Source organism: Sardina pilchardus, chromosome 1 (genome assembly GCF_963854185.1).
Source record: "Sardina pilchardus chromosome 1, fSarPil1.1, whole genome shotgun sequence".
In the NCBI taxonomy this organism is placed as follows: Eukaryota; Metazoa; Chordata; class Actinopteri; order Clupeiformes; family Clupeidae; genus Sardina; species Sardina pilchardus.
Window position 1 is genome coordinate 35447728 of NC_084994.1, and position 23178 is coordinate 35470905.

Below are 23178 nucleotides of genomic sequence, written 5' to 3' on the forward strand. Positions count from 1 at the left end.
ACAGAGAGAGAGAGAGAGAGAGAGAGAGAGAGAGAGAGAAAGAAAGAGAACACACACAGAACATGCACACACATATACACACATGCAAACACACAGATGGGCACACAGAAACGCACCCACACACTATAGTACATCACACACACACTCACTTCTCAGCTCCGGTGGTCTCACAAAATGTACTCAAAGATGTGTGTGTGCATGTGTGTGTGTGTGTGTGTGTGTAGGTGTGTGTGTGTGTGTGTGTGTAAGGGTGTATGTGTGCATGCGTGTGGGCGTGTTTGTGCATGTGTTTGTATAATGTTTTATGTACATGTGTGTATGTAGTGGTGCGTGTGTGTGTAGGTATGCGTGTGTGTGTGTGTATTTATGTGTGTGTGTGTGTGTGTGTGTGTGTGTGTGTGTGTGTTCCTGCATGTTTGTTGCACCCAGAGCAACCATTCTCTTTTAAAACATATTTGGAAACTAGTTGATTAAAGGTTTCTAATGGTGTCACTTATATGTTTCTAGGACAAAAACTAGCAGAGATTGAGATGTTTGGAACAGTTTTTGAAATCCCCAGGGGGGGATTTAGGCTCCAGATAATACCACCATCTACTGGCCGATGGGTATACAGTCCTGAATGTACACATAAATCCATTTATTTTATAGCCCCCCATGGATGAAATTCCACAAAACTTGGCATACTCCCAGAGGGTGTCCGGTTAATCATACACATGAAATTTGGTGCAGTTCATAACATCTCATCTGAAGATAGGGGCAATTAAAGCAATATTACATTGCATTTTCAATTTTTACGATGGGGGGGCAAATCACAAATGACTGGTTATAAGCTAAGTTGATGCAAGCTCTAGAGAACAACATACCATAAACATTTTGTCATCCTTGGTGCCACGGTTCAGGTAGTTATGTAGGGAAAACTGTCATTTTTGGGCTTCGGGCGGGGGCAGCGCGGGGGTGGAGTGACCCCCGGGGACGAAACGAAAATTTTCCATAGAACTCTACTGGGGCTACATGCCCACCAAGTTTCATGCGCTCCGGTGTTACGGTGTCCCGGGAATCGTTGACGAAAAATGACGGGAAAAAAGAATTAAAAAAAAAAAAAAAAAAAAAAAAAAAACTTTGACAACAACTATATGACCGCTTCGCTAGCTACGCTAGCGGCGGTCATAATAATATATAAATAATTGTACCTCATTTATCTAAACGCTGACACCTCATGGCCCATAAGGTAACGACATCCTGAATCCTTCCAAAACCAACTTTGTAATTTCTCTCTTTCCTCCAAAGGCTTCAGCTAGCCTTAGTAAATCCTACAGCAGGTTTTGCAGCTAAAACAAATACTGTCTCTTTCATTTCTTAAATGAATTTAGTGCCAATAATAATTGAAATGGTCTTAAAGCAGCATTACAGTAAAGAGGGATTGCTCTCAGGGTCCCCCTACAGTTAAAAAGTGCAATTGTCTGTTACCACTGCAAATATTTGTACAGCAGAATAGATGTACAGTTAAAATGGAGTATGTCCCTTGCTGGATGTCTATTTGTCAGTTGCCACTTTTGACAACTGGAATAAAAATACCAATTCAGTATGATAATACCCAACAACCTCACAGCAAAACATGCATTATACTGTAAGCCTAATTGTAACATTAAAGAGAAACATAATGTAAAACCCCAGGACTGTAACAAACTACAATCATACCTCAGAAATCATATGAGGGGTTGCATTTACAGTAATAGGAAGAGAGTTTGTCCTGTTGATTCTATTTGTACAGTTCCTATTTAGAACATAGTCACAAAATTACTGAAATCATAGAGAGATGAAGATAGCAACCATTTTTCTGACAATGCTACAGTATGTCAATGTGGCTTGCGTGTAGTTTTTAGAGTAAAAACACAGATGGCATAAGTTGTTGATGCAAGCATTGGTGTCATTGTGATGACCTGCAGAATCGTCACCACTAACTTAGAAACACAGAAACCTTTCACATTTAAAAAGTAATCAAAGCACAAGATATTATGGTTTTAATGAAGTAAGGCATTTATTTGGAATAGATTACATAACAAAAAGGAGAGGCACAGTAGGAGACATAACATTAAATAAAATGGATAATAGGTGAAGTCAGGAGCATGTTGGAGGGAGAAAGAATGAGCAAAAGGAAAGTGGAGAGAAGAAAAAAAGCCTTCCTGTTCCAAAATAACCGTGCATCAGCATACAAAGCAAGGTCCGTAAAGACAAAGTTTGGTGTGGATGAACTTGACTGGCCTACACAGAGTCCTGACCACAACCCAATATAACCCCATAGGGATGAAGAGCAAAGACTGAGAACCAAGTCCAACATCAAAGTGTGGCCTCACAAATGCACTTCTGGAGGAAAGATAAAAAATTCCCATGAACACACTCCTAAACCTTGTGAAAAGCCTTCCTAGATGAATAGACCCTTTTCACGTGATGTCAGCAGCTGGGTATCAGTTCGTCCGGTAGCAGTAATATACAGTCATAACGTCATAACGTAGCAGTAATATACAGTCATTACTCTCAAATCAATGCAGCTACGAGAGCAATGATTGCAAACGATAACTGAACATAACGTTAGTCCTAACGTTAGGAGACCCGTGCTTCAGCTAGCTAACATGTTAGCAAGCTGGTTTGATATTGGATACTCAATGAAAGGCCGTTCCTTATTTTGAATCTCTGTCGAATATCCACTATCAAACCAACTTGAAGCTAGCTGAAGTTGCTGCTATATATTAAAGATTAGGCTACTGACTTTACTCTCAAATCAAGGCAGCTATGATCGCCAACGATAACAAGGAAAATGAAGATAATAAATACACGTGAAATATTAATCTTACCTCAAGAACTGTAACCGTATCACCATAGCTTTTGCTTACGCCGGATGAACTGATACCCAGCAAAGCTTCAAAGCGGAAAGTGTCTGACGTTAGCGTGAAAAGGGTCTATCGAAGCTATAATGTTGGTGGACCAACATTAAATGAAACCCTATGGATTAAGAATTGGATGTCATATAATTGGATGTTTCATATGCGAGTCAAGGCAAGTGGCCCAATACTTTTGGCAATATAGTGTATACAGTATGCGCTAGCTAAAGAGTCTTCTGTGGCATACAGTCAACTAATGCATATCTCTAAATATATTATAAATTACTTAAAGGGATAATCCGGAGTGAAATGCACTTTAGATAAATTTTTCGGACTATTGGGAGTACATACGTTGAGTTGACACCAAAATCATGTCATTCGGATGTATTTTGAGAAAGTTCGAGCTCACCGTTTTTAGCCAAAACTCGTTAGCCTGGAAGTGACGCGGGCATGTCTTTCGCCGCTACAAAACGCTATTTTTATACCTCTTCTACTGTTCCAAACAACACTACACTTATGTGGTAGTGAGTAGAGGGTCCCTAAAGCCAAACCGAAGTATCCCCACGTCTTTATGTGGTCGGATAGAGAGTCCAGAATAAATTTAATCGAGTCAGTACCTTTCCGGAAATGTCGCAGCTGCAGCTAGCAACGTTTTAACAACACTTTATTAACATTTCCGGAAAGGTACGGACTCGATTAAATTCATTCTGGACTCTCTATTCGACCACATAAAGACGTGGGGATACTTCGGTTTGGCTTTAGGGATCCTCTACTGACTACCACGTAAGTGTAGTGTTGTTTGGAACAGTAGAAGAGGTATAAAAATAGCGTTTTGTAGCGGCGAAAGGACATGCCCGCGTCACTTCCAGGCTAACGAGTTTTGGCTAAAAACGGTGAGCTCGAACTTTCTCAAAATACATCCGAATGACATGATTTTGGTGTCAACTCAACGTATGTACTCCCAATAGTCCGAAAAATTTATCCAAAGTGCATTTCACTCCGGATTATCCCTTTAATTTCTCCCAGGGAGCGCATAGTGTATGCTGTACACACCTAGAGCAATGGGCAGCCCTTGATCCAGTGCTCATGGAGCAGCTTGAGTTCAGATGACTTGATCAAGGGTCACCTCATCCATGGATGTGGATGTTGGAGAATGCCATTCAATCACTCCCCAGTCAGGGATCAAACCACCCTTCGGTTACAAGTCTGATTTGCTAACCAGTAGGTCAGATATCCAATCAGTTGACGTGCATCACAGTCAGTTTCTTTATGTTACCATTTTTATTTCTAGATTTCTTACATATGTTAAATGATAATAAACTGATGTCCTACTGCAGGTCATATCATGAAATCAATATAGAAGACCTTTCACAGCGGAGTGAAGGAATTCACTCTGATTCATATCCAGACGTCGCATCAAACCATCTCTGAACCTTTTGACAGGATTCTTCCCATTCTCTCTTATCAACATCTGATGAAGGACCTGCAGATTATTAGATGTTATATGAGGTGTCCTCTGACAAAGTTACTATATTGATGCTGTATTTTGTTGTCAATTAAGAGTCATTTATTTGGCACAGTAGTTTGTATCTTATTCTACCCATTTTAACAATATGCATTCATTATGAGGATGTACTGAGGTCATAGTGTTCCCTTTCAGTATAATTATGCAGTATCTGTCATTACTTGTTTAATTTCTATTGCAATACAGTACTTTACTTTACTTTGTGAAATAGTGTAAAACAACAACATAATGTAGTGGGCCTTAAATTCAAATGCTGGTAAAAGTGCAGTCAGTCAGTGCTCATGGTATTACATTAGCAAATAGAGTGTGCTTAATTTGTTATTGAATTAGCTTTAGTTTGACTTTAGAGTTAACTTTGCTTGGCACTGAAGTTAGGGCCCAAGATCACTATCAATGACAATTCTTCCTTGTGAAAGCTCACCGTACAGTCCTTGGAGTTGCAACATAAATCCACGAACTCTTTCCATAATCAGTGCCTCTCGTCTCCCCCACTCACGCGCTAACAGATCAGTCATTTCATCAGTTGAACTGGGTGCAGGTTTGTCAGCCTGTCTCTCATTACCACCTTCTGATGTTATTAACATAGAACACATACAGTACAGTCACATTCATATGAATATTCATTAGATTATACTGTTATGAACCAAAAACCAATTTATGAACTTTTGGAGAAAATTAAGAATAGAAGAAAGTGCAAAGACAACCTTTCGATGGCACATTTAATTCAGAGGTGTGCACACTGATTTCCCTCTCCTCCTGCAGTGGCTCACTTTCATGAACTGGAAATTCAGTTGTTAACATGTATGAACAGGTTATAGGTAAGTGTTATGTAATGTAGGTGATACATACAAAACATTTCTAAACTGTAGCTGAACAGTAAGGCTAGTCTGGCTATGAACATTAGTATGGGGAGGCTGCGCTTTGTTTCTTCTGCACAGTTAGCTAGTTAACATTAAGTGTAAACAGTAAACGAAAAGTGAAAGGGAACTGCTGGTGATGTTAGCTAGCTAGTTATACAGTAGGACTTTGATTAAACTTGTATATTGTTGCAAACTAACCTGAAATAACATATAACATAACGTAAGCAACTGTGTGGTAGTCTAAATATGTTGGATGGATAGTTTATCAAAATGGGCTCGTAACTTACATAGCTGAATTTAGGGCTATAGGTTCGTTTAAACCTAGTTTGCTACCTAGTAGCAATGGTCCGAGATGTTTCGAAGTGGTAGGACTCCACCAACCAAATTGGTAATAGAGGCCTACGGCCACTGGCCGACTCTACATGTCAAGTCAGCCAAAACTAACTCCGACGCCGGCCCTTAATGACCACGGCACCGGACACACCAAACAGACTCGAGTCCCCGACCGGCCGCCCCTGACTGTCCGACAGCTGATTATCGGGTTGGTGTGTCCTGGCCTTTAGGGTTATCTGAACTCAGGCTTTTTCAAAGCCTGCATGTTAACTAGAATGAAAGAAATTCAATCAAACAACTGATGCACCAAGAATGCATTTTCCCCCTTCATCTACACATATTTTCATGTAAAATTGACACTATCCCCAAGTACGAATGATTAACTTACAGTCAGGACGATAACCTTCTCCACTTCGGTTTCCTTTCAGCTCTGGATCAAACATTTTCTTCCACATATCGTTAATCTTCTCCTCCAGCTCTCTATCCAGCCTTTTCCATTCATGATCCAGTGGATTCATAACCTCCATCTTTGCTCCATCTGGTTCTTCATCTGTTTCCTTAGACTTGGTTGCCCATGCCTCTGTAGACAGGCTGTACAGACTATTGCCTGCCACCATCTCTTCTACTTTTTCTAGCAGCTGTCTAACCTGAGAGCCATCTCCTTTATTCACGTTGTCAAAGACGTGGTACCTGTTCCCACATTTCTCCACGAGCCACCTCAGGGGTTCTCCCTCACTCTCGATGTGCTCCTCGATGCTTGCACTGCCCAACTGATCGCCCCAAGTAAAGAGTATGAGTGTGTGTCTCCAGACCTGCTCTCCAAACATCTTCATGTTATCTTGAATGATCTTCCTCTGATCCTCCAGGAACGACACATGTGCAGGAACTGCCAGGAGGAAGGCATGTCAAGCTCTTCTTCAGTTCTGTTCTAACACTTTTAGGGGTGTTCTTGGCTGGGAAATACTTCCACCATCCTGGGGTGTCAATCACTGTGACTCGCCGCCCTTCCACCTCTCCCGATGTTTTGTTAGACTGAACAGTTATGTTTCGGGTGACTAATTCCCCTCCGTCCAGGATCATTTTTCTTACAGAGGTTTTCCCTGAACTCACCCAACCAAGCAATATAATTCTCATTTCTGTTAAAGGCTTCACTTCAGCTGAAACAATAAATATTTAACAGTGATTTATACATAGCACAGAACACAATTAGACAGTCATTTTCATACAGTGAAGGTCTGTATTACACATATTATAGAAAACATATTAAACTATATGCCATTTGGTTGTTATAGACATGACCTAATTTGATTGAATTATAGACTTTTGCTTATGGATCTGGTAAAACAAACTCACCTTGTTGCTTCAGCAATTGTCTTTGCTCAGTAATATGGTCCTGCCTGGCCTTTGCTCTCACTTTCACTGCAGCCTTTTTCTCTTCAACCTCTTTCAAAGTCTCCCTGTCAATCTGGAAATAACTGCCACCGTTTGCCACATTCACAGTCACTAACTTATTTAGCAGCCCAATTACCTGGTCAGGATCTTTGCTTTGGTTGTCAACAACGTGATACTTGTTCTCACATCTCCCTATAACCCACTTCAGAGCCTCTCCTTCACTTTCAATGTGCTGTTCTATGCTTTTACCCTTAAGATAGTCTCCTCTGGTGAACACTACTATGGTGTGCCTCCAGATATTGTCCCCAAAGAGTGCCAAGTGCTCCTCTATAACTTTCTTGTTTCTCTCAGTGAATGGAGCATCGATCTCGATTGTCAAAAGGAAGGCATGTGGTCCGGGTGGACACAGACGCACAGTCAACACTAGGTCTTGCTTGACCAACTCCGCTGTGTCTGTCAGCAAAAAGCCCGTCCACCAACAACGCGTGTCAATCAAGGTGAGCCTCCAGCCACTGACGTCGCCCTCTCTTTTCAAACAGCGAGCATGTTGCCCTTTTCCTCCAGGTCCCTGGTTGAGCACAGTGTTGATCAAGGATGTCTTGCCTGACTGGTATCCTCCCAGCACTACCACTCGCAGCTCTGCAATTGACACATAGAGCAAAGGGATATTCACATATCGGAAATTATACAATGGAGGGTTCCAATCTAAATGTGTCAGGAAGAAACTTTGATGTACAACATGATATAACATACAACTGAATGCCATCAACATAAGCAGTCCATTGATTGGTTGTTTAAAGTAAATGTTGTTCACAATCTGACAATTGACACAGGTATCTGAATTTCAATTGGCAAGATCCCTATACAATACACACATGTTAAAAATGAACAGCTTTAAATCAGTGACTTACCACCTGGATCAAATTGGTCTTGAGACATCCTGTTCTGAGCATCAGTGTCAAAACAAGGTCAAAGTCCCTCAAATGTCTCCTGCACACTAACTAACAAGTACATACAAATGTTCAAACATTCAGCTCACAGTCTAGACCTCCTTTCTCTGTTGTGGCACATTGAAAATAAAGCTAAAGTAACCTGTCTGGTTTCAGGATGCGGGTTCATAAACCAGTTTGACTGCATGTCACAGCAAGCCATCAGTACATCTGAAGAGGAAAAGGAAATCCAAAAAATTAGTTGTTCTCTCCCATATTATGTGTCACTGTGAAGCGGAGATCCTCCTCACTTCTTCACTGTTTCCTTTGGCTCTTCCTTTGGATTATTGTGCTATGGCTGATGCTATGGTTCACTCACTCCTTTCTCAGACCTTTCGGCCTCCCTCCCTCTCCCTCTTTCTTTCCCTCTCTTCATCTTTCTTTCTCCTTACTTTTGTGTTTGGCCTTTATTTCTTTGTTTAGTGAATTGTTTTATCTGGTGTATTTGCCATTATAACTCATTAAGATTAAGTTTGTTATTTGATTAAGCTTACTTTGTTGTTTTGATACTTTGTCAGAGTATATTTCTGAGTCTTACTTTACATCCAATTTAAGTGATATTGGTCTCATTTACATAATGGTTTACTGATAACAAATTGTTAATTCACCCACCATTTATGCATTGTGAATAGAAAAACCTCTAATGTCTCCCACACACTAACGGACAGTTTTCTGTGAATTATCTTGAGAGCCGTAGGCCTTGGTCCTTGGTGGACCAAGTTATTGTTGTATGTTGGTCTCCAGGAGCCATGTCAACACATCCAGTATCCACACATTTGAGGTAAAGCTCCACTTAAGGGAAAGACAAGGCATTGTAATAGCAGGTATCTTTGGCTGACAGGTTCAAAACTGCAGGACATTTGAAGTGTAGGATTATGACACCATCTGAATGCATGCCAAGTTTTATGGAATTCCATTTAAGGGAGGCCACTTGTGACGCACGCACACACACACACACAGTGCAAATGCGCACATACACACGCACACACACACGTCGCCCGCCAGGCACCACACCCGACAAAGATCCCAGGTACACACACACACCACAAGGAGGCAAGATTTATGAAAATACAAACAAAGTTTATTTAGCACTCTTCATCTAAAAACATAGCAGACAGTCTGTTGGGGGACAAGGGTGGCATCTAGGATGTCCTACACTCAAGGTCAGTTGGCCCTAAACCACACAGGTGAGTTATGACCCCACTTAGCACCCTCAAGCCGTAACATAATACACAGCAAAGATACGGAGAAAAGCCAAACGCACAGCAATCTATACACTCATACACTCTATATCCAGTGGACACACTTAATTAGCCAGACCCGTATTGCACACTGACAGCTCTCAATACCATCTCCCCGTACCCCAAGACTCCTAGCTACCACAGGGAGACATTATTATCAACTAAGAAAAATAGAAAAAGAATAATAACATTAATGCTAATAAATCACAGTAATAATAATTATTAATAGTAATGATAATAATGTTCGTTGGCCGGGGCCTCCCCGGCCACAAAAAAAGAAAAGAAAAAAAGAATTGTCACTCAGAACGTCGCCCTCCAGGCAGCCTGGGAAATGGAGTTCCTCAGCGACCGTCTGCAGTCCTTTAATGACGTGCTACGTGAAGGCACGGCAGCGCGATGACGTCAACCCAGTCACAGATACGGAAGCGGCCCGGCCAGCAGCACTCGACAAAACACCGGCTCCAGCTGGAAAATGACAACAACAGCGAATCAGGACACCACCGGACTATGGCTTGACTTCTCGCACACATGCAAAGACCAAAAGACTGTTCAACGTCCCTTTAGCAAGACTCTCGTGCTCGTTGGATGTGTTATGAAGATCCTCGACTCGCTCGCCTCCCGGCCCGTCGAGCTGGTTCACCTCCTCGTCGTCAGCACAGCACACCTTAGAGTCGGACAGCCAACAGCAACGTAACTACACAGACAGGAGATCGATAAAAGAGAATAAACAACGTCCTTCCCTGTTCCGTGTTGTATGATCGGCGTGGTCTTCTCCTGCAGCGATCCTGGCCGGAACAAACAGGAACACCGTTCTCGATAGCCGCCTAGCCAGAGGTCCCATCCTCCCGATGGCTCTTCTCCCTCTCGTCGGATAGCCTGGACATTTTATCCTCCCCGTTCGCGCTGTAGCTAGAACCATAGCCAACCAGCAACAGGCTGGTAGATTGCCTGTCTAGCAAGCTGTGGGCAATGGTGTAAAGCTCCAGTCCAATGCAATTAACAAGACAAGTCACGTTCACCTAGCGTTCATAATGTTCTTACAATCAAGAGTCCACATTCTGAGGTAATGTCCACAATTCTCCCATCCATAACAAATGGTCCATAATAAAACATCCCCTACAAACCCCCCCCTTTTTTTCTTGCCCAGTTGCACAAGCAGTCTTATTCACAAAACATACATATCCCCCCCAGGTGACACACACAAAATATTTACATAATCCAACACTATCATTGGTTTTCCTGGCAAGGCATGTTCATAAACTGGTTTTGAGATCCTAAGAAATTCCTGCACGATATCCAATTCAAGACTCATCTTGCATCCCAATTTGTTTGACTTTGTTCATTACAATGTAGTAAACGGTTGTTGAGAATCATCATGAATGCACACACAGGCACACACAAACTCTGGTCAAGTCTGGTCAGATCAGCTTGTGTCACAGATATGGAGTACAGAAAGGTCATTCTTCTTCACTGAATAGAAATGGTCATTTATTTCTGTAAGGCACACACCACATATATTTGTAAATTGCTCAGCCCCAAAGTCCCCCTCCACTACGGTTCTTATATTGCCAGATTCAGGAGAGTCTGGCCTACATAGTGTACATGAAAGGCATGTCGAGCATGTTAACTTGCTGCACTGAGATACATGTCAATATATATATATATATATATATATATATATATATATATATATATATATATATATATATATATAAAGTAAAAATATATACTACACTTTTGGTTTTTATATCAATTCAATGCAGATATTATTAGATGCCATTGTGGCAGATCTGGGTATACTCTGCAAAAAAAAAAAAACAATACTGTAGCATATTATGTGAATAGCGCTTAAAATGACCCAGATAAATGCTTTTAACTAAAGGTACTGAGAATGGCCTTAAAGGACACACACAGAGTAATGGGCCACACCTGCATGCCAAATCAGAAGACATAATGCTAGCAGTAGAAAGCTACAGTAGGTAGGACATGCTAGTCGACACTCTGAGACAACATCATCTGAAGTGGCCAAATCATGAACAGCACTGCTCGTTAGGGTAAGCCCAGGCTCGTACGTTAAACCAAGCAGGGTATAATCTTGTCATCATATATTATCAAACGTTAGCCAAGCCTTAGTTTGCCTTGTCTACATCCTCTTCTCAACAACAAACCTGTGGACTGCATACTCGAGGTGATGACAAAAGACCTGGCATCATGCTCCTGGATATGGAAGATATGCAGTCATTCTGCTCTGAACCACAACTATGTAGGTATTATGTTGTTACCTCATCGTCTAGGGTGCCAGTAAAGCCTGGCCCGACAGTAAACCAGCTATGTTCCTCATTCCATTATAACCACAAAGCTGGGTCTCATGTAGGCCTACTGTGTTTGGTGATTGAATGAAATCCATGTCACAGAACAGAAAAGCAGATTGGAAATACAGGCCAACAATTATGATGCATCACAACAAGTCATGTTATGTTTTATTGCAGGGCAAATGGTTCAAGGGGTATTTTGAGTGTCCTGATCAAATATTTACCAAAGAAAAGGAAAGGCTCTCTCGTTGGAATCTTTTGTTTCAAAATAAATGAAAATCATCTAAAAGTTAGTGATAATATCACATTTACGATGACCAAATGACAAAATAAAAAACATTGAACGGTAGCTCGCTGGTGTGAGTATCATACATGATTGTTTTGGACAAGGGGAGTATCACACACAGCACGGTATGAGTCACTATACTGTATTAATATGACATAATTGTGAGTGAATTACAGGATGTGTAATTCCAAAACATTTAAAGAAGGAGACAACTCTGGTTTCTCCATTAAATGTGTTGGAATTAGATGGAGAAGAAGGAGATAAGTCTGATTTCTCCTTCTTTAAATGTTCTTAAACTCATCTCATTGTGTACTTCTTTGCCATTCATTTTCAAACCTTAGTAAAGTCTAGGGGTATTTATTGTCACAAATGTCAGAAGCTGCGTCTTGATATTGCTTGGTAACCATTCAGATACAGAGGAAATATATTTCTTAGCAGAAGAATGATCATTCTCAAGTTTGTACTGTATAGTTTTCAATGATTTTAGAACAGCTACTGTAAGGGGGATTTTAGGCACTCTGCTTGCGCGGAGAACACCCCTTAGCTGTTCTAAAATCAGTATAAACTATATGGCCTCTCAGTAGCCTGATAAACCAGCCTAAATGGATTGGATGTCTAATTTAGTCTGGCCTCGATGAATGGATACAACGGAACATTGTTGATGAGCACAACCCGTTGTCTTTCAAACCGTGTCTGTGCCTATAGGCCAACGCTCCCTCAAAACCCCGCCCCAGAGCCCTCTGCCTCGCCCGCGTTGATTCAAAACACATCTCTGCGTTGTGATTGGTTTAGTTGCCATCTGCCAGATTCAGGGCAGTGTTTTCAAAATGTACAGTGGTCCGAGGCCAGACCCAAATGCAGGCAAAACATTTTGCCGTCCAGCAGTTGGCGCTGGTTTTCCAGGCTAGCCTCTCAGGGCTTTTTTGCTTAAGCAGGCTATAGCTGTGATAACAAGAATGTTCCCTTGACTTGTATTTGCATGTTTTGCGGGGTAAAGTGTTGGAAAGTTGGTCATTTTTTAGTGTAGTGCCCCCTCAACAAATCAACAGCAACAAACACAACATAGGCGTCCTGTAACTTATATTGTATTGTATGTGTTTAATGTGTGTGTCAAATCCAAATATCCAGGTTAAAAAAAAATTATTTAGTACAATCAAATAATAGCAAATGGTCTTTCACTTGTCTTTAAACTATTCATAATTCTAAATGGTCTTTACTGTTATTGGTTACCCAATGCAACCACACAGGTGACCACAGGACAAAACTCTTCCAACAGTAAGAGTCCCATTCAAGGACCAGCTAATGAAACAGGGGACTCCAGGAAAATAATAAAAGATGTAATGCAAAAGTCCTTAAAAGTTAAAATTGTTTAAACAGAGCCACATCAATTATGCCATTATTGTACATTATACATGGCTGTCACACAATATGCATACATGTTTATTCCCTCTCTTGCTTGTCAACTTTTTTGTCTCACAAGCTCACGAAGTCCTGAACTTTGGACAAGTTTTGTTTTGCTTTGTTTTGTTTTGTTCCAGTAGAGGGAGTGAGTGGACTTTTGACTTGCAATGATCCCCAGCAGCCTTTAAACTGTATAAGGTGACAGATTACCTACTGTCATAAGTGTACGTAATGTTACCATATGGTGTGCCTCCAGATATTCTCCCCAAACAGACCCAAGTGCTGCTCTATAGCCTTCCTGTTTCTCTCAGTGAATGGGGCATCAGTCTCGATTGTCAGAAGGAAGGCATGTGGTCCAGGTGCACAGTCTGCACACAGACACACACTCAACACTAGGTCTTGCTTGACCAACTCCGCTGTGTCTGTCAGCAAATAGCCCGTCCACCAACAATGCGTGTCATTCAAGGTGATTCTCCTGCCCCTGACGACACCCTCTCTTCTAAAACAATGAGCATGTCGCCCTCCCCCTCCTGATTCCTGGTGGAGCACGGTGTTGATCATGGACGTCTTGCCTGACTGGTGTCCTCCCAGCACAACCACTCGCAGCTCTGACACAGACAAACAGACAAACATAATTTTACACAGAATAATCAGCCCAAACAATTGGTTGCTTTGGTTAGCCTATAGGAATTGAAAAATACACAGACAAGCATACTTGAACAAAATGAGTGCTCATATATAATGTATATGATGCATATAATCTGTACAATGCTATATATATATTGTTCTATCACAATTTGACAATTGACAATTACATTTAGATTGGCAGGAAACAATTCAAGATCCCTACAGACACAATATGGTGACTTACATGTACCACCCGGATCAAGTTGGTCTTGAGACATTTTCTCCATGTCTTAATCCCTGAAATAATCTATTCTGAGCATCAGTGTCAAAACAAAATAAACAAAATCAAAGCCCCTCAAATGTCGCCTCCGTATGAACAAATACATAAAGTATGAATGTTCAAACGTTCAGCTCACATTCTACTCCTTTCTCTGGTGTGGTGCATGAAAAATAAAGCTGAAGTGACCTGTCTTGTTTTAGAATGAGGGTTCATAAACCTGAATGACTGCATGTCACAGCAAGCCAGTACATCTGAATAGGAAAAGAGAAGACACAAGATGATTAGGATGAGTTGTTACTGTATAGGTTACCTGCTGGTCATGACACAAGTAAATAGGAGAAGATAGATAGCATCCCCACAAAACACCACTGCCAGTGACAGATGACATTTGAATGAAAATAGTTGTGATTGGTCAGCTGTCAAAAAAGCTGTTAGATTTTTTTAAACAGTCTACTACTTAGTCTGAATATAGCCTTTGAAGCAAAAACAACAACAAAAGGATTAGTTTGGAGTGTTTTTGGAGAGTTAACATATACACAAAACAACAAATGCCTTCAAAATTGTGTTAAAAATAGCCATTTGTTTTGATGTGATTCCATGCCCCTTGCGCTACAAGCTAGACTTTTTCCATTGTTAATGCAAAAATGATCTAGCTCATAACTATTCTGATTAACATATGCTTGCTCTCATCCATAGAGCCTGTCCTGTAGATTGCTTTAAGCCTGGTGCACAACCATTACCATAATAACCATATACTGTATTGTCTTCAAGTTATGTTTATAGACCTAGGGCTCTGTCTAAGCTTCTTTCTCATGTTATGGTTGTGCAAGATTATGTTCTGCTATGAAGTTGGGTATTGACATACTCAATCAGTCTTTTTATTCCATTTGTCAAAAGTGGCATGTTATATTGATATCCAGTAAGGGAAAAACTCAATTTCAACAGATACCATAAATATGCATGTATTCTGCAGTACTGCAAGTATTTACAGGAATAACAGACAATTGCCCAAGAGCAATTTTTCTTCAGTGCTGCTTGTAGGGTTTTTTTTTTCAGACATGTTTCCTGGAATGTTGTGCAACATTCAGAGTTGTCTAATTTATCAGAACACACTGTAGTAGGTTACAATTAAAGCAAGCTAGTCTTGAATAAAACACAACCACCAATAACATGCTTAATACGCCAATAGCAGCATTATAAATTGGGCTAGAATTCCTCTATGTGTGCATGTGCTTGCTGACACAGTGCTTGTTTATTATGTTGATGTGATAGTGGAGACAACACTGAGCCAACCAGACAACACTGAAGTCAGGTGGTGCAGGCGCTTACTCATTCAGTGATGTCAGAGAGAGGCTGATAACAGCTCCATGGACAGCACCTCCACACTGCAGTAGTGGGTGTAAAGAGCAAAGAGATTTCAGTGACTTTATGATGTCACAGGAAATTGAACCCAGCTCTACATCGGGGTTGTGGTCAGGATTTTTCAGATACTGATGTCAAAAATCTTTTTTTTTCTTTAAATGATGACTTCTGGTAAGTTTTGTGAGAAGAAATGGACAGATTGAGACTGAAGAATCAGTCATCCATAACTGATAAGGTGGAGTGTAAACTGTTGAACTGTACACCCAATTGGGCCTATAGTCTATAAACCCATATACGTTAACTACAGTGTGTGTGTGTGTGTGTGTGTGTGTGTGTGTGTGTGTGTGTGTGTGTGTGTGTGTGTGTGTGTGTGTGTGTGTGTGTGTGAGGACATGACCTGTGTCCTCAATGTAGATACGGGCATGTCTCCATAGTGAGAGGCCAGAGCTGAATCCTGCCATACTAGAGCAAATATGAAAACCAACGTCCAAAATTAATGTTAGTGAAAGCGCAAAAATAGCATGCAAAAGAAAGGTTCATCCAAACTGGCATGAATGAAACAACATCAGCTAAACACACACACACACACACACAAAGACACACACATACACACACAGTAGACAGGAATGCATATGGCATATGCAGGCATATGCACACACACTTAAACACGTACTGTAGGCTACACACATACACAAAAATATCCACATGCATGCACACACACCTCCCCACACACACAAACACGCACACACGCATAAACACACACACACCCCTGTTACCCACACACACACATACTGTGCACATTGTACATGCATCAGCTTTCTCACCCGTGATTATCACAAGTTTGAAAGTGCTCAAACTTACGTAGACGTGCACTTCTGACCCCTGTTGCCAGGCAATGCCCCGTGCCAGCTTGGTTGAAGAATAACGAATAGGACTCTTTATCACTGAGATAACAACAGAATTATGCCAAGCAAAGGACACTGAGCGTTCCAAACAGTTCACTTTGGAACTAGTTGATGTTGTGGATGACAACTGTCACTGAAAGATCCGCTGAAAGACCCTTGTCATTCTCCTACGCGCGCCCCGCGTTCCTGACACCCTGCTTATTCTCTGAGGTAGGCCTACCAAATTTAATTTTGCCACTCGTGGTGAAGCAGCCATTTTTGTTTTTTTAGAGAGACTACAGTTTCCATTCAGCATGTTTGATATTTGCAACTCCAACCTTTCCTGACCTGATGTCACCATGGGACACAGCAATGAATGCATACATATGACAGAGTAAAGGCTTAGCAAATATAGCTAAGAAGACATAGCACACCAAGGCCTATGTAGGCCTATGTAACTGCTTGCTTTTTGTTAATAGCATTATCATTTAGGCTTTCAAAGCGTGTTAATGGAGTGTGATAGCTGCCTTTCTCATGTTGGATAAACTTCATAATAGGCCTGGAAAATGAAGCAGCAGTTAAAAATGAAAGGCAGCCATATAATACCTTTGTTTGAGTTGTTAAATGTGCTGCATGGACTTACAGTAATAGCCTATCCGAAGTTCTGACTGCTTTCTTTATCATTAAAACATGGCATATTATTGCATAGCAAAGGGAGGGGGTTGTCACCCCACTTGTCCTCTCACTACAGCAGTGAACAGCTTTTCACTGCATAGATGTGCATGCAAAAATATGACATTCACTAAAATGGAAGCCATCGCCCACAGACATTGAACCCATAGTTGGGTGCAGCTCATGATAATATAGCCTGTCATACTTTTATATAGGTTATGCTGCTGACAAAAGCATTAGGCTTATCATTTCCAGGGTTACCACCGTCGTAATTTTGCCTCATGTTGCCTAGCCTCGGATTTGGTGTGTTAATGTCGATAGATGCTGTATAACTGAAGTAGCCCAATGTGGAACTAATACGTGGAAAACTGATCAATTTCAACCACTTGTTGGAGTAGGTCTAAATCAACCTGTATACACCTAACCAGGATTTGTTTATTGATAGCTAAGACTGTATAACCGATTGGCCAAAGTACATGTTCCTTATAATTGATACTTCCATTGCCGTGTGAATTCTTCCATTGGAAACTAACCTAGTTCTTAAAGTTGTTATTATTTGATACTTATGGTCCGGTAAAATGTTAAAATGGCAAATCGTGTGTTGCATGATAAAAAAAATTCTGAATGTCCTTGGTCCTGTACTCATTGTATTGACCAAGTCACGTGTGTGTGAGAGAAGGTGTAATAATACAATGATGCAATGAGATTATGATACCATGTGTATAGTGTAATGTGTGTTAGAGAAACAACTTATTGTCTATTTGGTGTGCAGACTTTGTCTCTTTATCCTGGCTGCCTGATACTTACGAGACTTCCCTGAACAGAGATTGATAAAATACTGAGAAAGACAAACCTTATTGCAGACTCTAAGTATATACTGTATATAGATCTTTAAGCTACATTTCTTTCCACATAAAGGGCGATGAGGATGCTTTCCTTGGCTGACAATGTCTGGACTTCAAGGCAAAGGTGACTGATCATCCTGGGACACATTTTTCAGGCCCATATAGTCTCTGTATTGAGACCAGAATGGGGACATAGACATAGGACCGCTCCGCAGTAATCCCAAATAAAGAAGGAAGAGGGCAAAGATCTACAAGGTCACCTAAACATCATAAAATGGTGAGAGAGAGTTTGATACTACATTTGACGTAACACAAGTTGACTTTAGAGTAGCATAATTTACTTTGTTTTTAAATGAAGGCAAGACTTTTGGGTGGCACCACTATGGTTATAATTTGGGCGGGTCAATTGGTAGCCTACTGCATTGCTGCTTCCATGTAAGTAAGGTCAGTGGGCTTTATAAGTGCCTGGTTTGAGGGAACTGGAATTTGATCCACTTGGAGATAAGACTGTTTGAATAAGAGAGGGACATATAGCTTTCCTGAGCAGTCCCTGATATCTCCATTGGCAATCCGGGGTTGTGGCGAAGGCCTCAACTTAACCTCAAGTATTGTCTAGGTGACGACCATGCCATGCGTATAAAAGAGAAAACGGATAGCTTGTTTTAGCCATAGGTGGGACATTAAGGGTGCTTTCACACCAACAGCAGTTGGTGCGCACCGAACAATCCATTCGAACCAAAAGCTCTTAGTTTGGTTCGTTTTCGTTGGTGTCAAAGCATCAGTCGCACTCGGGTCCGCACTAAATCAAGCAGACAGAGACCGCCAAAAAGAGGTGGTCCTCGGTCCGCTTGACTCCGCACCAAATGCCAGACTCTGGTGCGGTCCCTCTGGTGAGAACGCAAACTGGGGTCCAAACCATAGACTATAGGTCAAAATAGTGAGTCAAAATTGCCGCTCCACCGGAAGATAAACATTAATGAAACATCAATCGGGCCAATTTTTGGTTCGTTTGCTGGTGTGAAAGCGGACCTTACTGGAGTCTATGCTACATAATAACAATTTAATTGCCTGATGCGGACCAAATAATCGAACTAGTGGTGTGAAAGCGCTCTAAGTACCCTTACAAAACTTAAATGTTTGCAGCAGATTTGCCGCAAACTTGTGGGTGATTTATGGCAGACAAATGAGTTCACTAGAAAATATTGCCAGAAGTTTTCCAATGTTGGCTGCTAGAGGCTAACTTCCAGGAAAGTTCTGGCAACAATGAATTTTGCACGTTTCCTCCGTTTCCGTGTCCTACTGTATATGTGGTAGACTTGAGGCCGTTCTATATCGTGACTATAGCACAGCTGAGTGTTGCCTAGCAACACCCTCAGCTGTGCTATATTCACGATTTAGATTGGCCTGTCGGGGCTCATTGCTTAAATATTGTTCATGTTCGGGATGTGGTTTTGACCTTGAAAAGAGTTTTAAAAATATATACAGCTCAGCTCAGTGTCCTCCCAAAAATATGGTTAGCACAATCACAATGCCCCTGATCTTAAAGGAGAATTCCGGTGTGAAATTGACCTTAGCTGTACTGAAAGATGTTGCTGAGTACTTACACTTGTCCAATAGGCACCTTCGCTCACCCCCTAGAATTCCGAATTACACCGTTTTCAGCCGAGCTTGCAGGCTTGCAGCTACCTGTTTGGCATAACATAGCATTTGCAGCTAAATCACTATTTTTAAACCATTAAAAAGGTTCCAAGTAACTATACACTGCATTGGTAGACCTCTGAGGGTCCAATGAGATACTGAGAAGTTTGGAAGTGCACAGGAAGTGTATTTAAAAAGACTGTTTATACAAGCAGTACCTAATTTCACACCGGAATTCTCCTTTAACGCTCACCTATCAGGAAGTGTTGCCTTGATGTCGACGGTGGGGGCCCTAATGTCCATATACGTAATCCTGAAATGAATCAGGTCACTTTAGCTTTGTTTTTAATGCACACCAACGAAACTGTGAAATATGTTTAAGCATTCATACTGCACTTGTTTGTGTGAAGGAGACCATAGAGGGTATGCCTACCAGTTTATGGTGAAGGCTATACTGACAATACAGTCTCTTTTTTATAAACATTCAGGCATATCCGCGTGAGCAGGATAGTTCTTAGCAGTAGTCAAGTTGGAGCTGAACTTTGAACATCATTGTGTTGACGCAGCAAAACGAACTATAAGTCTGAACATAATGGCACAGGCACAACATCACAGACCTCATGGTGAGTCAACATCAACATTCAGTGCTCTTATCATGTCACTTCTTTACAAACCACACTTGCTAAAAATAACCTCTGCGAAAAGATACTGAGAACTTACTTACTTACTTCTGTGTTGGTGGTAAGTTTGGTCTGAGAAGGAATTCAATGGTCAGAGTGATCCACACAATGAGAGAGACAAGAAAAGAAAATGATGACAAATAAAATTTGCTCTGAAGAAAAAGATCGAGTGCAAAAAGAAAAGATAAATGTTTCGGTTATTTAGACTATCCTCAGAGTCAAATAGTTTCCCGAGACAAAACTTAATTTCCCCGAGTCTTCTCATGCTACCCTATTGTGGATAGCATTTCCCCCTTGTTGTGTGGATTACTTTCCCACTCTGTTATGTAACTAAGTATTCATAAATTGTCTAAATTTGAATCTCTTTCATTTTGTATTCCTTGTTATGTTACAGAGAGGAATTTGATAGTTGTGGGAGAAAGCCTATCAGGCAAAAGGTTAATATTAAGCCTTCTGCTATGTCCGGAAAACCCTCAGCATGGTCAAAAAACGGCAAAACATAATACTCAAGTGAGTGGAAAGAGCTTCACAGTGGTGGAAACCCCAGGATGGTGGAAGGGCTACCCTCTGATTGACACGGCAGAGAGAATCAAACATGAACTGCAGCTGAGTGTACGGCTCTGTCCCCCAGGACCTCACGCTTTCATCCTTACTGTTGAGATTGGTACATTTACAGAGACAAACAGGACGTCTATAGAGGAGCACTTGGGGCTCTTTGGGGAGAATGTTTGGGGGCACACCATAGTGGTGTTCACCAAAGGAGAATCTCTGAAGGGTCTAAGCATAGAGCAGCACATTGAGAGAGAGGGGGAGGCTCTGAAGTGGGTACTAGAGAAATGTGGGAACCGATATTGTGTCTACAACAATCAGGCTAAAGACCAATACCTGGTCAATCAGCTGTTGGAACAGATAGATAGTGTTGGAGAGAATAACAGCGGCAGACATTTTGAGCTTGATGAGACAACATTAAGGGAAGTTGAAGAAAAGAAGAGAGCTGCTCAGGAGCGAGCAAAAGCACGACAGCTAAACGTTGAAGACAAAAGGAAACGACTCAAAGAGGGAGGTAAGTTGAATTAGGTTAACTATGTGGGGCATGCGGCAATATAGAGTAGTGTTAAATATATGTTTTTATTTGCCAAATGAAGTTGACATCACGTGCCTACACTACTATTATGTTATTAATGTAACTTTTTACATGTTGTTGTTGGTTATATAATTGTATATTGGTGTTGTCATGAATGTGTTATTCAGGTCCGATCCAGCCTCTGTCAGAAGTCAGAATTGTTATGTTAGGATGGGTGACCTGTGGAAAAAGTTATGCCAAAAATGTCATCCTGGACAAAAAAGATGTTCCTCCAAGTAGAACTCATCAGTGTGAAAAACATACAGGAGCAGTTGGTGACAGACATGTCACTGTGGTGGACACCCCTGGCTGGTGGAAGTACTTCTCTGCCCACTACACTCCTGATTGGGTGAAGAGGGAGCTTCAGCAAAGCGTGACTTTTGGTTCTAACGCTCCCCATGCCCTTCTGTTGGTGGTTCCGGCCGATGTGTCGTTCCTGGAGGAACAGAGAAAGGTAATTCAAGAGAACATGAAGATCTTTGGCGAGATGATTTGGAGACACACCATAGTGCTTTTCACCTGGGGTGATAGTCTGGGAAACATGAGCATCGAGGAGCACATTGAGAGTGAAGGAGGACCTCTCAGGTGGCTTGTGGAGAAGTGTGGGAACAGATATCACGTCTTTAACATCATGAATGGAGGAGACGGATCACAAGTCCACCAACTTCTAGAGAAGATCGAGGAAATGGAGGCAAGCATTAGTTCCTGTGACGGGACCCAGAAACCCCCAGAAATGGAGGTAACAGAGAGCTACAGAACAGAAAAGAAGGTGAGGAAAGAGATTATGGAGTTTTTGGACAACGAGTGGAACAGAAGGGACAATGAACTGGAGGAGAAGGTGAGAGCGATGTGCCGAGAGACGAGGAGAGGAGACAGGAGCATGGACCACTTCCTTGAATGTAAGTTTCAGTTTTTTTTCCCTATACTAACTAGGTTTACATTTCATCACTTTATTCAAATTACCTTTTATTGATTAGAGTAACAGTTATTTTGAGGTAAAAATAAACAACCTATTCAAGGCTACTTTAAGGGTTATGTGTACATACAGTAACATGGGTTTATGTGACTAAGATGGAATTTGATGGACTAACTATAGAAACATAGTATTGTTTATATGTTTTGTGCTGAAGAACACTGTAGAAACGACACCATATACTGTAGATAATGGCTTTTTAACCCTCATGTTGTCCTAAAATCTTACGACGTTCCCAATTTTTTTTTGTGGTAGGTACTTAACAAGAGTGTAATAACCACTATCAAAAGCCCTACAAAACAATCCCACCCCCCCACACCCCTTTATGAACCCTGGAACCCTGACTGGCAATATGGCCAATCCAGTGTCAACAGCCCAAAGGCTGACTTTTTGGACTTTTTCAGACCTGCCAAAATAACTTATATGTAATATGTACTTGTATATGAAATAATGATAATAGCTACATGTTCTCATACTATTACAATAATAATATCCATAATTTGTCAAATATTCATTTTCATCATGTTTCATAAAAATGGGGTCAAATTGACCCCAATACCACCAACGTAACTATTTTTTTTACAGGACATTGGAAACATATTTTTGTGCAAATTTCATGTTTACTCTGTTGTACCCTTCAAATAAGGAAAAGTCATGAAACTTGAAGCAAAACAAAAAAAGTGAACCATATATTTTATGATGTTAAACACTGCTTGGGGTCAAATTGACCCCAAGGACAACATAAGGGTTAATGCTTTATACTCTGGTTATATAGTTTCAGCTCAAGAAAGTGAAGTATCTGTGGATACCACGGGATTGTCCATTAAATGTCCATCGTCATCAGGTAATCACCCACAACATCCCAAACAGCAAAAC

General features: G+C 41.1%; 1 protein-coding gene and 1 long non-coding RNA gene across 5 annotated transcripts; both read right to left on the reverse strand.

Moving 5' to 3' along the window:
* Positions 1–2013: 2013 nt before the first annotated feature.
* LOC134075309 (uncharacterized) lies at positions 2014–3206 on the reverse strand. Its single transcript, XR_009938071.1, has 2 exons — positions 2853–3206; positions 2014–2364 (listed from the first exon to the last, which is right to left on the reverse strand). It is a non-coding gene; the product is annotated as an uncharacterized LOC134075309 (long non-coding RNA).
* Positions 3207–3856: 650 nt separating this feature from the next.
* LOC134089171 (GTPase IMAP family member 7-like) lies at positions 3857–8046 on the reverse strand. 4 transcript variants are annotated; one of them, XM_062543534.1, is made up of 6 exons: positions 7901–8046; positions 6951–7628; positions 5986–6754; positions 5109–5183; positions 4826–4972; positions 3857–4362 (listed from the first exon to the last, which is right to left on the reverse strand). In XM_062543534.1, exons 3-6 carry the CDS (start codon positions 6428–6430, stop codon positions 4268–4270), a joined length of 762 nt encoding a protein of 253 aa, XP_062399518.1. In that variant the 5' UTR covers positions 6431–6754; positions 6951–7628; positions 7901–8046; the 3' UTR covers positions 3857–4267. The 4 variants fall into 3 exon arrangements, 1 of the variants encoding a protein (XP_062399518.1); XR_009940027.1 differs by having other exon boundaries at positions 4826–5183; XR_009940029.1 differs by lacking the exons at positions 3857–4362; positions 4826–4972; positions 5109–5183 and adding an exon at positions 5203–5867.
* Positions 8047–23178: the final 15132 nt, after the last annotated feature.